This window comes from Camelus ferus, chromosome 31 (genome assembly GCF_009834535.1).
Source record: "Camelus ferus isolate YT-003-E chromosome 31, BCGSAC_Cfer_1.0, whole genome shotgun sequence".
NCBI lineage: Eukaryota > Metazoa > Chordata > Mammalia > Artiodactyla > Camelidae > Camelus > Camelus ferus.
The window spans coordinates 18,072,783-18,093,293 of NC_045726.1; the positions used below are offsets into that span (position 1 = coordinate 18,072,783).

The 20,511-nt window shown below is 54.3% G+C and overlaps 1 protein-coding gene across 1 annotated transcript; it reads right to left on the reverse strand.

Annotated features, from left to right (window-relative positions):
* Window positions 1–9,709: 9,709 nt before the first annotated feature.
* GADD45G (growth arrest and DNA damage inducible gamma) lies at window positions 9,710–11,322 on the reverse strand. Its single transcript, XM_032470806.1, has 4 exons — window positions 11,146–11,322; window positions 10,777–10,878; window positions 10,419–10,632; window positions 9,710–10,325 (listed from the first exon to the last, which is right to left on the reverse strand). Exons 1-4 carry the CDS (start codon window positions 11,196–11,198, stop codon window positions 10,215–10,217), a joined length of 480 nt encoding a protein of 159 aa, XP_032326697.1. The 5' UTR covers window positions 11,199–11,322; the 3' UTR covers window positions 9,710–10,214.
* Between the last annotated feature and the right edge of the window lie 9,189 nt (window positions 11,323–20,511).

The window sequence follows — 20,511 nt, forward strand, 5'->3', positions numbered from 1 at the left end:
TTTCTTCCCACCCCCACCCCCACCCCCCAGGCCGGCCGGCTCTGGAGAGCCACTGCTGCCTCCCACGGATGTGCTCACGGCAGCGTCCTCCTCGCTGCGTGGAGCTGGTCAGCCAGGCAGCGCAGGCAGGGCGGGCTCTGGAATCTGCTCTCTGCGCCAGGTCCCCGCCAGCCCCGGGCAAAGGAGACAGCGTCCCGGAGAGCCCTGAGAAGCTCAAGTTCTCTGCGCTGACTGCAAACCTGTGCAAGGCCGGGCACGGGGACGAAAGCCACCAACTTGCAGCTCAGAACAGAACGTTCTGTGCACCGGCTGTCCATCCATCACCTCGCCCCGGTATTCCAGAAGGCGCAATGTTCCCATAGTATAATCACTTAGTGGAAATCCAGCGTTCCGGCCATTACTTTTTCTGTACTAGCTTGTTTATTTGAAGTAATTTGCAGCCCTGAAAAAAACAATAACACGGCAAATCCTCAGGACAGAGAATACTTGTAGGAAAAGGTTGTGCTGAGTGGCTACCCTGCGGGAAAGGCAGAGATCTTTCAGGTCCTTCAGCTGTGACACGAGGTGGACTCCCTGCATTTTTATGGCACAGCCTTCAAGGGAAGGAGTGGAAGCGAGGGAAAGGGGGCTGCCAGCACTGGGGTTTTGTGCAGCTCATGGCTCAATGGTGACAGAGGAAGACAAGGTCACAGGAATACATCTTAGAAAATGTAAAACCATAAGCAAAGCAAAAAGACAGCCTGTGAAATGGGAGAAAATATTTGCAAATGATGCGACTGACAAGGGCTTCGTTTCCAGAATTTATAAACTGATTATACAACTTAATAACAAAGAAACAAACAGCCCAGTCCCAAAAATGGGCAGAAGACCTAAACAAGCAATTCTCCAATGAAGACATACAAATGGCCAATAGGCATGTGAAAAAAATGCTCGATATCACTAATTATCAGAGAATGCAAATCAAAACCATAATGAGATATCACCTCACACCAGTCAGAATGGCCATCATTCAAAAGTCCACACATGACAAATGCTGGAGAGACTGTGGAGAAATGGGAACCCTCCTGCACTGCTGGTGGGAATGCAGTTTGGTGCAGCCACTGTGGAAAACAGCCTGGAGAGTCCTCAAAAGACTAGGAATAGACTTACCATATGACCCAGGAATCCCACTCCTGGGCATATATCCAGAAGGAACCCTACTTCAGGATGACTCCTGCACCCCAATGTTCACAGCAGCACTGTTTACAGTAGCCAAGACATGGAAGCAGCCTAAATGTCCATCAACAGAGGACTGGATAAAGAAGATGTGGTATATTTATGCAATGGAATTTTAGCCATAAAGAAAGAATAAAATAACGTCATTTGCAGCAACATGGTTGGACCTAGAGAGCGTCATTTTAAGTGAAGTAAGCCAGAGAGAGAAGGAAAAATATGATGTGAGATCACTTATATGTGGAATCTTTAAGAAAAAAAAAAAAGACACAAATGAACTTATTTACAAAACAGAAACAGACTCACAGACGTAGAAAACAAACTATGGTTACCAGGGGGAAACGGGGTGGGAAGGGATAAATTGGGAGTTCGAGATTTGCAGACACGAACTGCTATACATAAAGTAGATAAACAACAAGTTCCTTCTGTGCAGCACAGGGAGCTCTATGCAATGTCTTGTAGTAACTTACAATGAAAAAGAACATGAAAATGGATATGTGTATGTTCCTATATGACTGGAGCATGTGCTGTGCACCTGAAACGGACACAACACTGTAAACTGACTACGCGTCAAGAAAAAAAAAAAGAAAAGAAAAGGCTGCGTGGGAGAATAAAATAAAATGGAGAGGATGGCTGTCAGTTCTTTCCAGCACCCTCTATTTCATTATTATTTTTTTAATTAATTTATTTTTTTATTTTGGAGGGAGTGGGGAGGGAGGTAATTAGGTATATTTATTTACTCATTTTTAGAGGAGGTGCTGGGGACCGAACCCAGGACTGAGCACGCGCCCCACCACTTGAGCTATGCCCTGCCCCAAAGTGTCCTCTGTTTTAAAAACAAATGGCCAGGCATGTCTGAAAGGCTCTCACAGGACATGGCCATCCGTCCAGCCTGGGCTCCTAGTCCTTCTCGCAGCACCGTCACTCTCTAAAAGGGAGCTCCCTTTGCTTTTTTCAGGCATCCTGGGCCATCGGAGGTTGGTAAAGCAAAGCCACTGACTTCACCTCACAGCTGGGGGTCCAGCAAGGCTGAGAGACTGGGCCTGACAATGGACACAATGGAGACGTGTATGTGTGTGCACGTGTGCATGTGCGTGCACGTGTGCATGTGCGTGCACATGTGCATGTGTGTGCGCATGTGTGTGTGTGCATGCGTGTGCACGTGTGTGTGTGTTGAAGGAGGCTACGCACAGACCAGGTCACTGTGGGACCAGAGAAAGCTGGAAGCCGTAGAACTGCGAGGCTGAGGAGATCGTTGGCTTCACTGCTTTGCTTCAGAGAAAAAGGCCTCTGGCCGCTTCCCAGAGGCGCCGAGTGAAGGGCTGAGGCAGCGTCCAGCAGCCCACCCGCAGCCTCAGGTGGGGGCGTCAGTGGGCGCTCTGGGCGTCTCTGAGCCTGCAGGCACTGTGCCCGGTCAGAGTTCCTGACAAGACGGACATCAGCGCTCAGAGAGGGACCGAGAGCCCTGAGTCACAGCTGGAACGTGTCAGGAGTCAGGAACTCACGTACAGTCCCCCGGGTCCCGCGCCCCCCGGGCCCCTGGCCCAGAGCCCGGCCTCGTGTCTAACAGGGCATGCGGGGGCCCAGGGACCGGCTCCGGCCTCAGCGTGCCGCTGGTCCCCACTTCCCTTTCTCCAAGGCACCGAAGCCAATAAACCTCAGCGAAGTCAGTAGGGCCTGCTTCACCCACCTCAGATGGCCCAGGACGCAGGGAGAAAAAAAGGGGGGGGCTCCCTTTTAGAGAGTGAAGCTGCCGAGAGAAGGACTAGGAGCCCAGGCTGGACGGAAGGCCACGTCCTGCGAGAGCCTTTCAGACACGCCCTCGTGAGTCAAAGCCACTCTCCAAGAGGGCCCCCCGGGGCCAGCCTCCCAGAAATCACGCTGCCGCGTTTCACGCAGGTCTGCAGCTCCAGGTAACGAACAGAATGCAGCGAGGTGAAGACTTGCAGGCGTAGGGTGCTTCGGGGGAGGCTGCGTGGTGGGGGGGGGCTGCTCAGACATCCTGGCCCCGGGAGTGTGTTCCACCAGGCCCTTCAGGGCGCCGTCTCCGGGATGGCAGGCAGCCTCACGCAGCACAGGTAGAGCAAACGGACCGCAGGGCCTCAGCCAGCCAGTCAGGAGAGACAGGTTTGGAAGGGTTGGTTCTGCGGGGAAACTGAGGCAACTGCTAAAATCCTCAAGCAGCGGAGAAACGGGGCCCCGGCCCCACCTTCACTTCGATGCCTGCTGCCAGGTGTCCCCAGGCCTTAGGAATCTCAGGCCTGTCAGAACCTTCAGAAGCCCTCCTGCCCCTCAGGGACACCCCCACTTCTGGGCTGACTGCTTCTGGACAGTCCTCGGGGGCTGGCATCACGCCCCTCCCCACGAGGCCCCACCCTGCTTCCACGTAAGATGCACTGTGGTTTTCAGCTTCCTGCAGAAGCGAGCCAAGACCCTGCCACCGGGTGGTCCATGTTCAGAGTTCCCCGTCCTGCTCCCTCCTCCTCCTCCCTCCATCCTTCTTGAAGTTACTGCTTCTTACTGTTTGTCTTCCTATTGATTAAAAAAAAAAATGGTGTTGCCTCTTACAAAATGCCAGGTCTTCAAATTGTCTGGGATCGACATTCCATTATCAGATGGGCGCCGGGCAAACGTGCCTGATGGTGATGATGGTGATGGCAAAGATGGAAAGGCAAGTCCTACCCCAGCTCCTACAACGGATACCCAACCAATGTTCCCGTTTACATGGCTCCGATCCTCCCCCTTCCGTTAAGCACTCAAGGAGCAGCTGTTGCAGACTACCCGGAAGGATGGCAGGGTGTTGTGTCTCCATCCTCCAAAGAACACGGCGTTCTTCCACCCAGCCTCCCACTGGAGTGAGCCTGACCCGGGTATCAGGATGGATTCACGGTTCCTCAGGTGAAACTCTCCCTCCCTGTGAGAAATGCACGGGCTTGTAAACAGACCTCTACACAGTGTAAGAGGAGCTAGAGAGGGCAGAGGAGGAAGCCTGGGGCAGAGCAAGGAAGGTGAAGCACAGCAGGAAGCTTTCGGTCCCGGCAGTCTCCAGGGAGAGGGGGTAGGATGGTGACACCGGCATCACAGAAGGTAACCAGCATCCCACGGTGTGGGAGGCGGGGATAGCAATAATGGGGCAGGCAGGAAGCTTAAGGCCTGCACAGAGGGGCTGGGGAGCCTGGAACTAGGAGAGGAGAGTCTGCACCAAAGGGGTGGAGGAGAGAGGTAGGTGTGGAGGAGACAGGTGGGGAGATAAGGAGGTGTTCCAGCAGCGGGAAGGGCAGACCCAGCTCAGCTCCACACTGCTGGTGGCGGTGACCAGAAGGGGAGTGAGCAGGGTCTAACCCCCCTGCCAGGCCGTCATGGGGGCTCAGAGGTGGGGTTAGACCCTGGAAGGGGCTGCTGCAGTTGGGGCCATGGCTTCCTCCCCAACAGTATAACCAGGATTCGGGCAGGCAGGGCTTCAGCGCAGGCGGGCTCCGATGCACAAGGCTGCGTGCAGCAGCAAAGGCTTCACCCCTGCCCGCGTTTCCCTCTGGCTTCTCCAGCCACACAGGGGTGGGTAATGGCTTCTCCGCAGTCTTCTCTGTGCCTTTGGAGAAGCTGAGGGCCCAGGGGCCTGGAGGCCACTCGGAGGGAGCAGGGCTGGTAGCTTGGCCCTGAGCTGCCTGGGGACTTGGAGCATCAGCTCTGAGGCTGCCTGACCCGAAACCCACCTCTAGCCAAGCTGAGCATCTGATGGCTGCGGGCCAACCACCCCATTCCCTGAACTTTATCTTGTCATTGTTTTGGCTCCACAGAACCAGAACTTGAGTGATTTGCAGAAATCCAAGGGCAGAAAATGAATGCCTAACGGTTTTTGATGGGTCTCTGGACAGCTGAGCCTATCTCCCCCTCAGCATCCTCCTTCCTGGAATTTTAGCATCCAATTCCTCTCAGTGCCAGGAGTTCCAGGAAACACTGCTGCTGTGAATCACTCTGGGGAACTTTGATCTTGCTGAGAAAGAGGGCGCTTTCTCCAGCCTGTTTCTTTTCTTCCAACCTTGCTTTTTATCGTTGTACTGATGCTGCTGCTTAGAATTCTATTTGCCTGTATTTTATCCTAATAAAAAAAAAATCCAACAAATTTGAAATCATCGTCCAGAATTATTCCCACTCAGGGAAGATATGATGTAAGTGAATGTCACCCAAACCATTATCACAAGCCATTGATCACCGCAGAGACCACAAAAAAAAAAAAAAAAAAAAAAAAAAAAAACCTGAATCGATTCAATCACCCTGCTGCATGACCCAAGGGCTTGCAGACTTCAGCCCAAAGCAAACCCCAAATGCTGGGGATAAAAATGAATCATGAAGACTGGCAATGAACCCCACCTCCCCGCGAGCTGATGAAGTGAAACCACAACAGTTGCGTGGTATGAGGTAGAGAAGTGGTCAGCGGTTATAGGGTCAGAGCCCACTTTGGGGGGGGGCTTCTACGTCTTTTTAACAGCGTTCCCATAACCGACTTTGCTGCCTCCCCGAGGGTTTCAGACCGCAAGATACATGCTTTCCTGTATTTCATTGATCTGCGGTCCCCACATCCAGGAGCTGGGGAGACAACGCATCTATTCTGTGTAACAGGAAGCCACACTAGCAACAAGAAAAGGAGCTTGGCTTTGACCAAAATACTGCACTACCTGACAGTTAGGCCGGGTTCCAAACGTCATGGGCCATCACCCTCTCCCAGTCACCCCCTTCCCTCTGGGGAACCCTCCGCCCCCGGCCGCCTGCCTGTGGTGGGCACGTCGGAGCAGCCCTGGAAGCAGCCCCGAGGGGCCACACAGCCCTTGGCCAGCCTTGACAACAAAGAGCCACGGGGTGTGGGGCACAGCTGGCCGCCCCCCTCCCAGCACCACCCACAGCACCACCTGCCACAAGACCCTGTCAGGAGTCCGTGCCTAGGACTGGGCCCCGAGCAGTAGGTGCCGACTGAATGAAGGAAGGAACCAATGAATGAATGAATGAGGGAATGAGTGAATGAACAGGCCATATCCCACCCCCCCAAGTCCAGCAACCAAGGGCCGTGCCCACCTCCACACCAAGAGGTGGAGAAACAGCAGCCCCTCCCAGGCCCGGCTCACGGGGGTACTAAAGGTCATCATTGCCTGTTGGGCTGGAATCGTGCCACCCTGGAGGGGCTTCCAGCAGCTTCCAGCAGCCACCTCCCGGAATCCAGACTCTTGCGAGGAGCCCTCGCCCCTCACTGATGGATGCCACACCCTCCTCTCCGCCTGGAAGACAAAAGATCAGCAACTCCTTCTGAACACACCTTCTTTGCCAACAGAAGTGAAATTTCTTCTGGAAGATGAAGAAGGGAAGTTTGAGCTAGACTTCAGAATGGGGCTGCTCCCAAAGACCCAATTTCACTTTGCCCTGGAAGAGAAATTGGAGGTTCGCCATGGTTCCAGGCTTCCTTCGGTCCCCAGCTGGCCCCGCCCGCCAGCTCGGCGTTCCTCCACCTGCGACTACGCGGGCTCCACACGCAGGACCACCCCCTCACTACCCCAGTTTAGCTGTAAAGTTTCTTCCCAGTGGCAGGGGAAGGTCAGTTCCCTTTTGACATCTGGAGAAACACACTCCATGAGGAGTGCAGGGGTTGATAGGTTGGAAAACCAACAGAAAATCTCAAGAACTTTGGGAAAAAAAGTGAAAATGAATTATCTGCTTCCTGAACTGATGTCACCTCCTTGCTCTGTTTGCCAGCATCCTTGCTTTTCTTCTGAAAAACTTCCCATTTCTCAGGTGGCTCTTGGTAAGTCAGCCTCAAGCACAATGTGCCACCGAGCGTAATGGTTTAATAAAACACACAACCCAGAGAATCACAAGCTTTAAAAAGAAAACAAATCTTGGCGCCCATTTCGCCCTCTTGTCTGGCCAAAGAGAACAGAGGCCGCAGCTCCTTGTGTGGACCAGGGTCTCCTGACCCCCCGAGCTGCTCCCACTGTCATTTCTGTATTCATTTCATCTTTCCAGCAGCGGTGGCGATGCCAGTGCAATTTTTTTATAGCAATGATCAGATGCAAACAATTTTCTTTGAACTAAAAGACAAGCAACGTTGACTGTCACGGCCCTGGGGTGAACAGCCTTGCTTCCGGCCTGCAGCTGGCTGGCATCTGTCTTGCTTGGGGAGGCCCATGAGGTAGAAAGGACACCCTAACCAGATCACCTGCCTCCGAGCGAGCCGTCACTCCTGGGCCGGCGCCCGCTGCAGCGCTGAAGACCCTGGCCTCCAAGGTCACTGAGTGACAGGAGGGCGTGCAACAGAACATCACGGATAAAAAGCAGGAGACAACCAGACGCAAGGGGAGGCGAGCTTCTTGAAGTGTTGCATGTGGTTCCGTATATTGTACCCCTCAGGGGTGTAAAAAAGGCAGGAAGGAAAGACTCCAAAGTGACAGCTCAGCACAGTGTTTCTACTTTTCCCTTTCCCTTTTCTGTGTTTTACAAGTTTTCTATGATGAATATAGAAAGCTTTTTATAAACATCCAAAGTTATCTCATGAAAGTAGCCTTCCTTTTCGGATGTGTGGCATGGCAGGGAAAATGTAGGGCCCCGGAACCAGGCGGCCCGGCCCCAAATCCAGTCCACGGGAGTTCTATGACCTTTAGCCAATGCTTTCATCCAGTTTGTAAGCCTTGCTGCCATCAACATCTCACTCGGGGCTTTCGAGACACAGTGCATTGTGCTCAGCAGTCTGCATGGGTCATCTCTACGTGCGTGTGACCTATGCATCACACTTAGAGCTGCGGGAAGTATGAATATGAAGCTGTGTTTATAAGCACTGTGCATTTTATTACCTGTCCTCTGGAATTTCATCTTAATAGCGTTAAATGCTCACTCACAGCTCCCCGCCCCCACGAAAAATTTAAGCACAAGCTTTGGGGCTAGCACCATGTCCAAGCATGAATTTTATTTTCCCCTGTGAATTTTCCTAGCCCCTGGGGCTCCAACAGGTGCCCTTGCTGTAAATTCTAAATCCTAGAAAGCCAGGTTTCTTAATAAGGACTGCCAACTGAATGTACTACAAGGGTCAGTGGGCCAGCAGGAGGGTCTGCCCACCAGCTCTGTGCAATGTTCTGCTAAATTTACTCACTGAAGGGGACATTTTCAAGTAATTATGCACCATTTGTGTTTACTACAGCATGCTGTGGCCAACGGTCATCAAGCCAGAATGCAGACTGCCGTAGGGGCCTGCCTTGCAAGGTGCTACCTCCCGGAGGAAGCCTCGAGGTTTTGAGCAGCAAATAGGTGAAACAGTGATGAAGCTGGGCACAAACAGCCACATGATCTCACTCGGCCCCTGTCTAGTCAAGGGGGAAACGTTTCTAAGAGCTGGGAAGTGTTGAAACAAGATGCTTTCCCGAGGGTCTAACAATGAAGCTCGTACCGTCCTGTTTTCCTGTTAATTCGTCCATGATCTGGGGAGAACTTAAAAACTGGCACCCAACGATACGAATCAGCTATGTGGGACTGCTGATAATAAACCAGCAGAATTTCCTTCTTAGAAAAACAGCACCCCACCCTCACTTTGCCTAGAAGGCTCGTGGACCCCTGGGCAGCTTGCTAACAGCATGGGAGCCCCATGGGTACTTCCCCTGCTGAGAGCAGGCTAGTGAGGCACCAGGGTGAAATCAAGACATTGGTCTAATAAAAAAGATTGATTCACTCGGCACATTTCCCCCTAGATCCTTCTTAAGGAAAGTCTTTGCCAGGAAGATTTTAATTATTTTTCTTCTGTGAGCCTTTCATGCTGCTGTGAATACAGCAGCAACCCTCCCAACTCCGCTGAGAGCAGGAAACACTCAGAATAGCAGACAGCAGGCGCTGGCCTCGCTCAGAATGCTCTCGCCCGTTTGTGTAGACGCTGCCTGCCCATTTTTGTTCAGATCTTTTAAGTTCTAGCACAGCCATTACAAAATGATGACTCACACTTAAACGCAGTCATCGTGTCATATGCGACATTAATACCTTGGTGACACTGCTGTAAGGGCCGTTCCTGTAACAGGAAGAGGCTCTGAGAGCAGTCTGCCACCGTCCTCGGGGCCCGCAAAGGGCAGCGCCTGCAGGAGGCAATGCTCATTGTGCAGGAGGGAGCTGCCTGCATCCTGCAAGCTGTTCCGATAAGCAGCTGTTGGAAGCCTAGAGGGAGGCGGGGAGAGACGTGGTGGGGGAGGGAAAAGACTCTGTTATCAGAATCTGATGGCCAGCTGCTGCCCGTCTTACCCCAAGAACGCTCCTGTCTTGTGAGTTTAAAAATCTTCCTAAAAGGAGACACACAGGAGCGGGGCTCAAGTTCTGCCCCAACACCCAGGCAGCGCCCCCTCCCCCACTTCCAGCCCTGCAGGAGCCTGTGATCCGGCCGCAAAGAGAAGACGGAACAGGTGCCACGGAGTTCCCTGAGCTTCAGAAATCATCAGCAACCCTGCTAACCACGCCCGCCCTCAATAAAGACAGTACGTTTGTTTCAGTCGTTTATTGTAAGATTCAAAGCTGCAGCAGCACCATCCTTTAGAAAACGAAGCATCGCCCGGATCCGTTTGGAAGCAGCAGTGCGTACTGCCAAGTCCGCCAGAGCTCCCGTAACTGCTCCAGTCCCGGCCGCCTGGCCCGGCCTTTCCCTTCCTTTCTGCCGGGAGCACAGGCTGCTGACTCACGCCTGCCGGCCAGTCCGTCCTTCCTGGCCGCGCGGCCAACGTCCCGCCTCCGGCCTTCCTGGGCGAGCAGCCGCTCCCCGCACTCGCAGTCCTGGGCCGGGGCCAGCCTGCCCCCGCCGCCGCCGCCGCCGCCGGGCCGCTCCTCGGGAGGGGGCCGCACCTCCTCGCCGCTCTCCGCGCACCCTCGCCTGCCCGTCTCCACGCCGCACTCCGCCGCCCTCCGAGGGCGCATCCACAGCCAGCCCCGCGCTAGGCGCCCCGGGGCGTCACCACGTCGATCAGACAGACCAAAGACCCCCCGCTGGGCTGTCACTCCGGGAGGGTGATACTGGGCACCCAGTCGTTGACGCTGCGACTCTCCTCGCAGAACAGGCTGAGCTTCTCCAAGGCAGGGTCCTTCCACGCGTCCTCATTGGGGTTCTGCGGGGAAAGCGCAGAGGTCAGCCTGCCTGGCCGCTAGCCGTTGGCTGCTGGCGGGGGCGGGGACGACATCGGGACGGAGGCGACACTCACCGAGATGAGGATGCAGTGCAGGTCCCCCGGCGCGCCCGCCTCGTCGCCGGCGCCCACGATCGCAGCCAGCCTCTGCACGTCGCCCACGCGCACGATGTCGATGTCGTTCTCGCAGCAAAACGCCTGGATCAGAGTGAAGTGGATCTGCAGCGCGATGTCGCCCTCGTCCTCCTCGTCGGCGGCCAGCACGCAGAAGGTCACGTTGTCGGGGTCCCTGCGCGGGCGAGGAGGAGGAGCTGGTGAGGGCAGGTCGGCGACCCCGCCGGCGTGGCCCCCGCCGCCTTCTCCCCGGCCTCCCTGCCGCCCCTCCTGCCCCTCCCGCCCCTGGTCGCCTTGCCCGGGCCGCGTCTATACTCACACGTTCAGGACTTTGGCTGACTCGTAGACGCCGGCGGTGAGGCAGCCCTGGCGCTGCGCCGACAGCAGCAGCTCGTGCAGCGCTTTCCCGGCGCCCTGCATCCTGCGGAAGAGCCAGCGCCATGAGCAGGGGACTGGCCAGGGGGGTGTGCCGAGATCCCCAGGCCCGGGGACGCACCCCCAACGCCCCAGCCCGGCGCTCCGGCCAAGCGCCGCACCCCGGCCCCGCCGGCACACTCGCGCCCGGCTGGCTCCCACCCTGGCTGGCTCGCACCGAGGCGGCCCCAAAGACTGCCGCCCGACCATCGATGGCCAGGGCAGGATCAGGCTCCCCGCACCCGGGGACGTCCGACGCTCGGCGCCGACCCACCTGGCAGTGCTTTCTGGAACCGTATCCTGGCCGCGGACTTCTTCCAGAGTCATGTTGCGATCAGCGAGCAGCAAGTTATCCACAGGAGGAGAGGGCGGAACGGACGCGAGCGGAGCCCGGAAAGTGCGAGCAGCAGCCCGGCGCGCCCACCGCCAGCGAGTGAGCCGCGGCGCTGCGGCGCGCTCTTATATAGGCCCGGCCCGCGGCGCCGCCAGCTGGCTCGAGCCTGCGCGCCCATTGGCCGGCGCCCGCTTTCTGATGCAAATGAGGCGGCGGCTGGCGGCTCGTGCCAGGAGGCCACGTGGGGAGGGGTGCGGGGGATGACAATGCCTCAAATCTGCCGCTTTTGTCGGGGTGTTACCAGGCAGACTGGAGCCTGGAGATTTCATCTCGCCTTTTTGGTTTTTTTTAAGTCCTTAAAAGGAAAAAGTTAAAAAAAAAAACCTTGCTTGCTAATAGTAGGTTGTAATTTTTGAAATGCACCTTTGGAGAATCTAAGGAATTTGTTTTTGCATTTATTTTTGTTGCTACATTTCTATTTTTTTATTTACTTTTAATTTGGAGTTAATGAGTATGTTGCTTTTAAACCGGAACTTAAAAACACGCAGTGCTGGCTTTAAGCTTGCAAAAGGTCTGGGCGCAGCCCCCTCCAGCTGACACTAGGGCCCCAAGCGCGAGGTTCTCCAAGCACAGTCAAGGCCCCGACCCGTCGTGTTGCGCTGGAAGGTCCCAGCCAACCTCCCCGCCCGCTGCGGAGCGCTGCGGGGCGCCGGGGCGCACGAGCAGATTGCGGCCGGCGCACGCGGCTCGTTTGCATTTCTATGGAGGGCGCACAATAGCGGAGGTCTGGCGTGTGGCGGTTTGTAGGAGGGACAATCGAGGCTTTCTCTTCATAGCAACACTGTCCACCTGCCGCTGGGTGAGGTGGGCAGGGCCCCGCCGCGCGTGGGGGTCGCCTGGCTGCCCGGCGCGTGGGGGTCTGGGCCGCGTGCCGCTCCTGCTCCCCTCGGAGCGCGCCTCCTACACTGGTGCCGTTGCACCTGCGGCACGTTTGCCGGTAATTCCGCCCCTCCCGGACCTAGCACACGTGCGGAGCAGCCGTGGGGGCTGGAAAGAACACCTGGCTGCTGCACCGTCTACACAGCCGCGTGCGCTCCTCTGGGACCCCTCGGCTCCAGGCCCCAAGAGCCTGGGGAACGGGGCTCGGAATCCCTGTCCCCGGGCGCCATCTACAGGCCGGCCGGAAAGATCCTGACCACCTCCCCCCCCCCCCCCACTTCCACTGACCTCTAAGGGACTTGGCCTCCCGCCCTCCGGTCAAGGAGCGGCCCCGCTAGGGTGCACTGAGCCCGGTCCAAGCTGCGCATTAATGGCAGCCAGGGTAAGGACTGCAAAGCCCACTCCGGCAGGAGGTGGGATCGGAAGGAGACTCTGACCCGGTACTGATGGAGGAAGAGCCCGAATTTCTATTTTTTTCATTGCTTAAATATGCATGTATAAAAAGCTTGTTTTCCCGTAACAGCAAAATAAAACTGAACAAGAGCTTGAGAGCGTTTAACAGACATTGCTGTGCTGTGAGCGATTTGGACCCATGAGCCGGCGCCTTCAGGCCGTCCGCTGCCTGAGCTCATCACTTTTGGCGTCTGCATCTCTCCGCGCTGCACTGCCGCGCGCTGGGATGAATTCCATTGCCCTCCACCCCTTTTCTAGGTGAGGCCTTGGAGACTGGACAGGACAGTTGGCGGGCCGGAATGCGGGGAAGTGGGGCGGAGTAGGGGCGCAATCTGCCGCAAGACCCAGCAGATAACGGGTAAGAAAAACAACTGAATGCGCGGGCGTCTTGCGCCCCCCGGTGGCCAGCTGGCAGAGGAGCGTTGCGAAAGCAGGCCGCTTCCTTTATGCCAAGAATTGGGTGTCCGCTCACCTAGCATCCCGGAAAACAGGTGGTTTGTAATCGCGGGAGCCAGGCGGCACCGCGCAGCGTTAATCGCTACCGTTTGCTTTCTTCCTTTGGTGGTGGTGCGTTAAAACGACTGGATAAAGTACGTATCGAGAATTAGCTGTTGCGCTTTTAAAAAGTATTAAATATGTATTAATTAAAATGTGTTAATTCCAGGTCCCCAGAAAATGTAAAAAAATGAGACTTATTTGACATCTTAGGGCTCACTCTCCCCCCAGTTCATAACACTGGAACTCTGCCCACACCAGACCTCAGCTCCTCCTCCCAGAAGGCCACTGGGGAGAGGCAGGAGGCGGGATTTCCAGTTGGCACTGAGCCAGCCCGGAGGAGTGGGGGGCTGATTGACAATCCCCTGGGGTTGGTCGGCTTCGCTCACATTTTTAAGGTATTCAATTTCAGGAAAACTGCCTTTCTGACATAGGATATGGCTTCACATGGGTTTATTAGGTCAGTCCGAATGGCCCCAAAGCCCTCATCTCAATCAGGAAACATTTTGTCTGGAGGCAAGGTTGGCCCTTCACCAGACACCCCCATCCCCACCCCGGGGGATGCAGACAAATGCAGAAGCTGCTGGATCTGGGGCAGCCCGTTTCCAGTTTGCTGGTCAGACATTCCAGGGACCTTCAGATGCCCTCCCGGCCCAGCCTGAGATAGAAGACGGTGGATGATAGTGAATGCCCGCCCACCCCGCCATGTTGCCACCATGGTCCCAAACCACACCCATCCCATATGCCAGCCATATCCCAAGTCCTAGGAGGCTGTGATGTCACCCACCCTCCCCGTGACTGTACCCCTAAACCTCCCCTGAATCTTAGTAATGAAGGTGATGGTGATTTTATTAAAGGGACATCCTCAGAGAGGCTCTGTTTTAAAAGCCCTTTGGACATGTTTCTATTTAACAGCTTTTATTAACACACTCTTGGAAATGTGTTTCTCAGTCACCTGACTCATGACCTGACTAAAATGTTGATAGAGATCACTGTGCATTCAGGTAGGAAAGTAGTGGGCTTTGAGCACACAGTAAACTTAATGAGACAGTCCCTCTTGCAATTTCTGAAATTATTTATTTTTGGAGTGGGCACAAACTCTGACATTAAATGGCAAACCAGCAGCACTCACATAAAAATCTGGATTTTCAGCATCTCTTGGAAAATAGGAAAATCTGGCCACGTGTGCCTGCAGCCATCACCATCACCACCATGGTAACCGTCAGTTGGAGGGGAACTCTGGGACACCCCCCCCCCAGACTGAGTACGGCCCCCACCTTGCCCCTTTGAGGGCACCGAGGTGTTTTGTTCACTTACAGTACCAGTTTGTCCCCTTTGCATTTGCAATCTTTGAGAAGAAACTGCACTTTGAAAAGCAAAATAAAGGGGCCAGGTTCCTTCAAAATGAGCTCAAATGAAGTCAGCACTGTTTGCATCCCAGATTCTGCAGCACGTGTCTCCTACGTCAGCACAGCGATCTGAGTGGGCCCCTTTCCAAATGGTTGGGACATCAGTCTCCCTCCCCCAACCCCCACCCCCTTTTCTCCAGCTTCCTGAGTTTCAAGAAGAGGGTTGGTTTTTCTCCCCAGAAACTCAGGAATGGTGGCGTACACTGCACTGAGTCAGAGATAACGCTACATTAACTCAAAAGAAGCAGCCAAATCTTGGAACAAGACACCATCCTATTGCTTACAGCCCAGCCATGTCATCCCAAATGCATCCCAGTGTCTAAAGGGCACAAGACAGTGCCGCCCCCACCCCCAGACACCACCCCCCACCCCAGGTGAAATATGAGGTCTGCAGATGCAGAGGCTTCAGATGACAGCTGCGACAGGAAACAGGAAGTGGGGAAAGGGAAGTCCCCACACACCACCAACAGGACGTCTGTGGTCGGTCCCTGCGGGGAGAGGGCTTTCTGGAAGAAGCGGTTATTCTCGGGTGAGCGGCTGGGTAGCACTCAGGAGAGCCACATTCGCTCAATGAAACCCCTGAAATAGTGGGGTCGGGGGCAATCACTCATGTGCTTGGCACCTTGTCTCTCACTAGCAGCCGATGGTTTGTGATGTGCGTCACAGCCATAGAGAGCAACACTGTAACTGAGAGCCCCTGACAGTCACGTATGTGCTGTCCTGCCAGGCTCGGCCATGTGCCCACGTCTTCTGAGCCTCAGTTTCCCCTGCTATGAAATGAAGATCTACCTTTGCCCTTCATGAACCTCAAAGGACATTTCTAAAGGTCCTCCCTGATGATCGTTTAGCCCCCATTCGAGTTTTGCTTGGTGGGCAGTGTTCTGAAACGACTCACAAATTCAGGTCTGACTTGTTTGTGTGGCTGGGAGCGGGTGGCACACACTTTCCATGCCACTCAAGACATCTCCCCCAAACTGCATTAAGCCTGCTGGCACATTTAGCCACCCAGCCCCCCGCCTGGCCCCTGTAGGCATTTGAGTTTGGGGTAAATTTTCACTACTATAGAGTTAGCTGTGAGGCTGTGGTCGCCTTTCCAATATGGTTAATGTACAGTATATTATAGATTACTGAAGCCACAGGACTTCCTAACTGAAAACCCTCATTTATGTTGTGAAAGATAATTTTGTGTAAGTGCATAAATACCCAGAAAAGGCAGCGTAGTATTGGGGGTTGCAGTGAGCAGAGCGGAGCTCAAAGCCAATTTTTGCTGCTTGCTTCAATTTGACTTTAAGTAAAAAAAAATTTGTGCGCGGATTAAAGTGTAAGATAAAAAGAGTCCACTTTTCTTTTTAATTGAAGTATAGTCAGTTACAATGTGCCTATTTCTGGTGCGCAGCGTAGTGTCCCGGAAAGAGTCCACTTTTTAATGGGCTTCTCTACCCATTACATCGGCTTAAGTTCTCCTAAAGAAGTTCATTCAAAAGTGTATATTAGGAAATGCTTATTGCCGTATTTCTCCTAGTAGTGCAAATCAAAAGCCACAGTAGGGGATGAGTGTTAAATAATGGTGTGGGCATAAAGGAAACATTGCAAGACCATAAAAAAAAAAAAGTGCTTTGAAGAGTATTTCACAGCATGATAAAGCCTCAGGCTTAATGCGGAAAAGCAAGACAGAGAATTGTGTGCTTGTGGTTGTGCAAAAACATTGAGTGCACATGACCATCACTGCACCAAAAAATCAAAGTAGAAATAATGGTGATAGCTTGAAGCAGTGAGATTATAGATAGTACCTTTTTTTTTTTCACTACGCTCTTCGGCAGTTCGATTTTATAGAATACAGATCCAAACTTCTCAGGGCTAATAACCTCAGCGCCATACTTCTCAACCTGACTCCTGCTCCGGGCATAATTCTGAGCGATTTCTGACCATATGGTAACAGATCAAGAAGCCAGACGTCTGCGAGGCTGTGCTTCTGGGGAGGGAGAGGCAGGAGCGTGACCTTTGACTCCTGAGCTGCTCATCTTGCCAGTGATGCTGGTCTGTTCTCAGCTGAGTGGAAATGGTTGTGCAGCTCTCAGAGGTTAACTCTGGAATGACTGGCATGGAATCTCAGGCGACACTCCAGAGGCACGCAGGCGGGGGCAGGCAGCCCTTCCGTAGACAGGGAGTTCGCCAAGATGCACATTTTAGCAAGCAGCAATAGATAAAATTCTTTTACTCCTTTTTCAGCCAAAGCATCTGCTTTCCAGAAATGAATTGCAGCAATAAATTATGAACATTATTTCCACTATTTACATAATGCCTCCAGAATTCTAAAAATTCAAAATATTTAAGTACACCCAACCTTCTTTTGAGACTCTTGTGGGTGCAATTCCATCTTTCAGTGTTGAATTTGTAAAAAAGAGTAGGGCAGTGCTTGAAGGTGTTGCTAGTAGTAATATTGGAACTAAGATTTTATTTACCAGACTTTTATATGACTTTTCTACGACTATGTGCCAGGCACTATTCCAAGTACTTTAAAAACGTCACTTAATCCTCATTATGAGCCTGTTCTGGAGGTGCCCTTGTCACCAGTGTCAAATGAAGAACACAGCGAGGTTAAGCAACTTGCCTGAGATCACACAGCCAGGAGATGGCAAAGCTGGGATATGAACCCCAGACCAGCCGGCTCTGGAGCACCTGCTCAGCTCCGAGAGGGGTGACACAAACCTCTCTGTAAAACCTTTTCTAGAGCCTCTGGGGCAAACCGCTTGGTGCACGAGGGATAAGGAGATCATCTAATGAAAAGAGGATGTCAGTGTGTGGTTCTCCCTGGAGCCCCGTCTGATGGTGCCCATCGTGGCGATCATGAGTGTAGGGTGCCATCTTGTGGTTAAAGAGGATACAGCTTCCAGCTCCGAAAAATGGCATCTTTACGCCTCGCTCTAAGCCCCTCCCGTTTCTAGGGAGCTCGCGAACTCTGACCCCACGCTTCTGTTCGTTTGCAGAAGCAGAAGCAGAAGCCCCACCCACAGGCAGCTCCGAGAAGTCAGGCGGGTCTAGCGGACGCTCCTGTGGGGGCTGCTACCGGCAGAGACGCACGGCGTGAACACACCGAGACCCACCGGCAACGGGGAGAACAGAGCGACCACCGGGAGCGCTGCGCGTCAGCCCCGACACCCCCGCCGCTTCGCAGAGGGGAGAACTGAGTTTCAGGGAGACCCGGGACATGCCCGAGGTCACACAGGCAATCGCAGAGCTGGGATTCTGGCCACCCTCCGCCCGACCTCGTGCAAACCTCGCGTTGCCGCCACGCGTGGACCCGCCCCGGGCTTGCGGCCGGGCGGCTACTCCGCGACGCAGCCCAGGCAGCACTCGGCCGTGCGCGGGGTCCCGGGGGCCCGCACACCCGCTTGCCTCTCGATTACAAATGCTGTGGATCTCCGCGGGTCCTTCGTCGCTCCGAACGCCCCCTTCAGCCACACGATGTGAAGTATATGGATTTTATTTCTTACAAACTCATGGACAAATTTAAACTTGAAGGGACCTACAAGGCAACTGTCTAAAATCCTGCCAATTCTGGGCATGGACCCCGCCCCCCACCATGGACGCGGACCCCGCCCCCAACCAAGACGTCCGTCCCAGACAAGGGTAGCTCGGGCTCCGGCAGCCCTGGCTCATTCACCTCCATCTGTGACCGCACCCTCGGGAGGAATAGCAGGGCTGCTCCTTCATCTCCAAAGGACCCAGCTCCATCCCCAGGCCTGCAGGACCGGCTGCCCCCAGGAGCTTGTCAGAAGTGCGCAGCCTCAAGCCCTGCTGAGCCCCACAGGCTGCGACCTCGGGGTGGCGCCCGTGGCGTGCAGGTGTGTGATGCGCTGCCCGAGACACTGGCCAAGGGTGACGGACGTGAGCCAGGCCAAGGACTGCCCCGCCTTCCAGGCAGCAGGAGCGCCAGGAGGGCGCTGTGCGCTGCGCGGTGTCGCGCAGGCTGAGGACGGGAAGGGCGAACTCCGTGTGGAGAGCTGTGCTGGACGATGACGGGTGCAGGGCGTCTGAGGCACCTGGGGGCAGCCACCGCTGCGCAGTGGTGGATGTGGGACATCCGAACTGGATGCACAATTGAAGGACTCATCAAGGCCATGGCCATTTGCCAGACGACCTCTGAACTGCAGAGAGGGCAAGGTGACAGGCTGCCCGCCCCCTCGAGTCCGCTCTTCTTTATTCCACAGAATAGGTTTCTCCTTCGCACCCGGATGGACGCTGCATTCCCCATCTCCCTTGATCACCTGACGCAGCTCCCACCAGAGAGGGCCAACTTCCATGCCACTTGCCCGAACAGGAGTTGCTCTCTATCGACTTCAGTTTTTTTCCTTCCTGTGGTTGTGGTGGTGACCCATGCAAGCAGGGACCTAGGGACAGCCTTGGCTCCCCACCTGACCGTGTAGACCCAGATGGTCATGACGGAGTGAGTTGTAAGCTGCCTCCGGTCACTGTGTTTTGGAGATTCTTTTAATATTTTTTAATCTCGACACAAGTTCAGACATAAGAAAGTTGCAAGCAGAGCACCACCAAGTATTCCTGGGGATCCTCCACCCAATGCCCCGCTTCACGGCAGGTGTTTTAACCTTTTCTCTCTTCCTCAAATACACAGATTTTTCAGAACCAATGGAGAGTAAGCCTCAGGCACACCGCTCTTTGCCACTATCTAGCTCGGTGTATATTTCCTGAAAACAAGGATATTCTCCTCATTCCATAAACCATAGCGAAATAATAACAACCAGAAAATTGACATTGGTGGGGCTGGAGCTGCTGTCTAATGTATGCACCATAGTGCAATGCTGTCAGTTGTCCCAACGATGTCCTCTGTGGCGAAGGAATCCCAAGGCCACAGCACAGCCACTTATCACGTCACTTCTGTCTCCTCCAATCTGAAATCCTTCCTGAGTCCATTTCATGACATGGTTGTTATTTGACATCAGCATCTTAAGAGTTCAGCCCCTGATGTCGCAGACTGTCCCGTGACTTGGGTCCGCCTGATATTTCCTCATGATTCAATTCAGGGGATGCAGGTGGTGATGTCATGTCCTCTGCGGAGCAACGTTATGTGTATTTATATCTATAACCGAATCTCTACGCTGTAACCAGAAACTAACACAACATTGTAAGTCGACTAGACCTGAACAACAACAAAAAGAGTGTGTAAATTTTAGGGGCATTTCGGTTGAGCTGATAGCAGGTGGGTGATGGGGCCACACACCAAGCCCAAGGTCGCTCTGCAAGGTGACGTACCCCCCGTGCTGGGTCCCCATGGCCACTGCCCTCCCTGTGCAGTCGGTCACCACCAGGACCGGGAAAGCCTGGGAGGAGACACCATGCAGGGTTGGAGGCCTTCCTTCCCCCAGGGGCAGGATCTCAGACCTCAGTTCAGACAGGCTCAGCCAGCCTGGAGCTCAACCCGAGACCCCGCGCTGGTCTGCAGGCTGAGGCTTGTGCAGAAAGTGCGCCCCGGGGAGAAAGGGAGCCGAGCCAGCCCCGCCTGGGCCCCGGACACAGATGTCACCACCGCAGCATCGCCCCTCACCCCACGCGCCGCACACGCTCCGATGGAACTTTTACTGCTGAAAATTGGGCTCAACTAAGCAGAATTAATGTGGTGACCCCTGGCAGGCTGCCTCTGTGGCAGCTGCTCAGGTCACACCCAGGGGACAATCTGAGGCTGAGGCCAGCTGTCCTCTCCCCCCGGGGCAGGGGCTGACTGCATGGTCACTCCACCGCTCACCCAACGCAGGGGGAAGGGGGAGCTTTTGCAGACTTCATGGATATTGGAGACAAAGACCAGTCTAGCACCTTCTTGATTATTTCTTAAATCCCATGAAGGTTTCAACAAGGATTCTCTCCACCCTGACTTGTATGACTTATTTAGGAATTCTCCCCTTAACTCAAGAGGTGTGATATTTGGAGAGCGTGTCCCATGATTTTGGTCTGAATATACACCCGTACAATTTCAAACAGCAGCACTAACTCAAAA

What these genes read in the sequence shown, in the direction of transcription:
- GADD45G (XM_032470806.1), bottom strand. Translation starts at nt 11,198, where the DNA reads ATGACTCTGGAAGAAGTCCGCGGCCAGGATACGGTTCCAGAAAGCACT. An exon ending in GTTCCAGAAAGCACTGCCAG is followed by an intron (nt 10,879 to 11,145) that starts GTGGGTCGGCGC and finishes GCTCTTCCGCAG; the next exon opens with GATGCAGGGCGCCGGGAAAG. An exon ending in TGCACTGCATCCTCATCTCG is followed by an intron (nt 10,326 to 10,418) that starts GTGAGTGTCGCC and finishes CTTTCCCCGCAG; the next exon opens with AACCCCAATGAGGACGCGTG.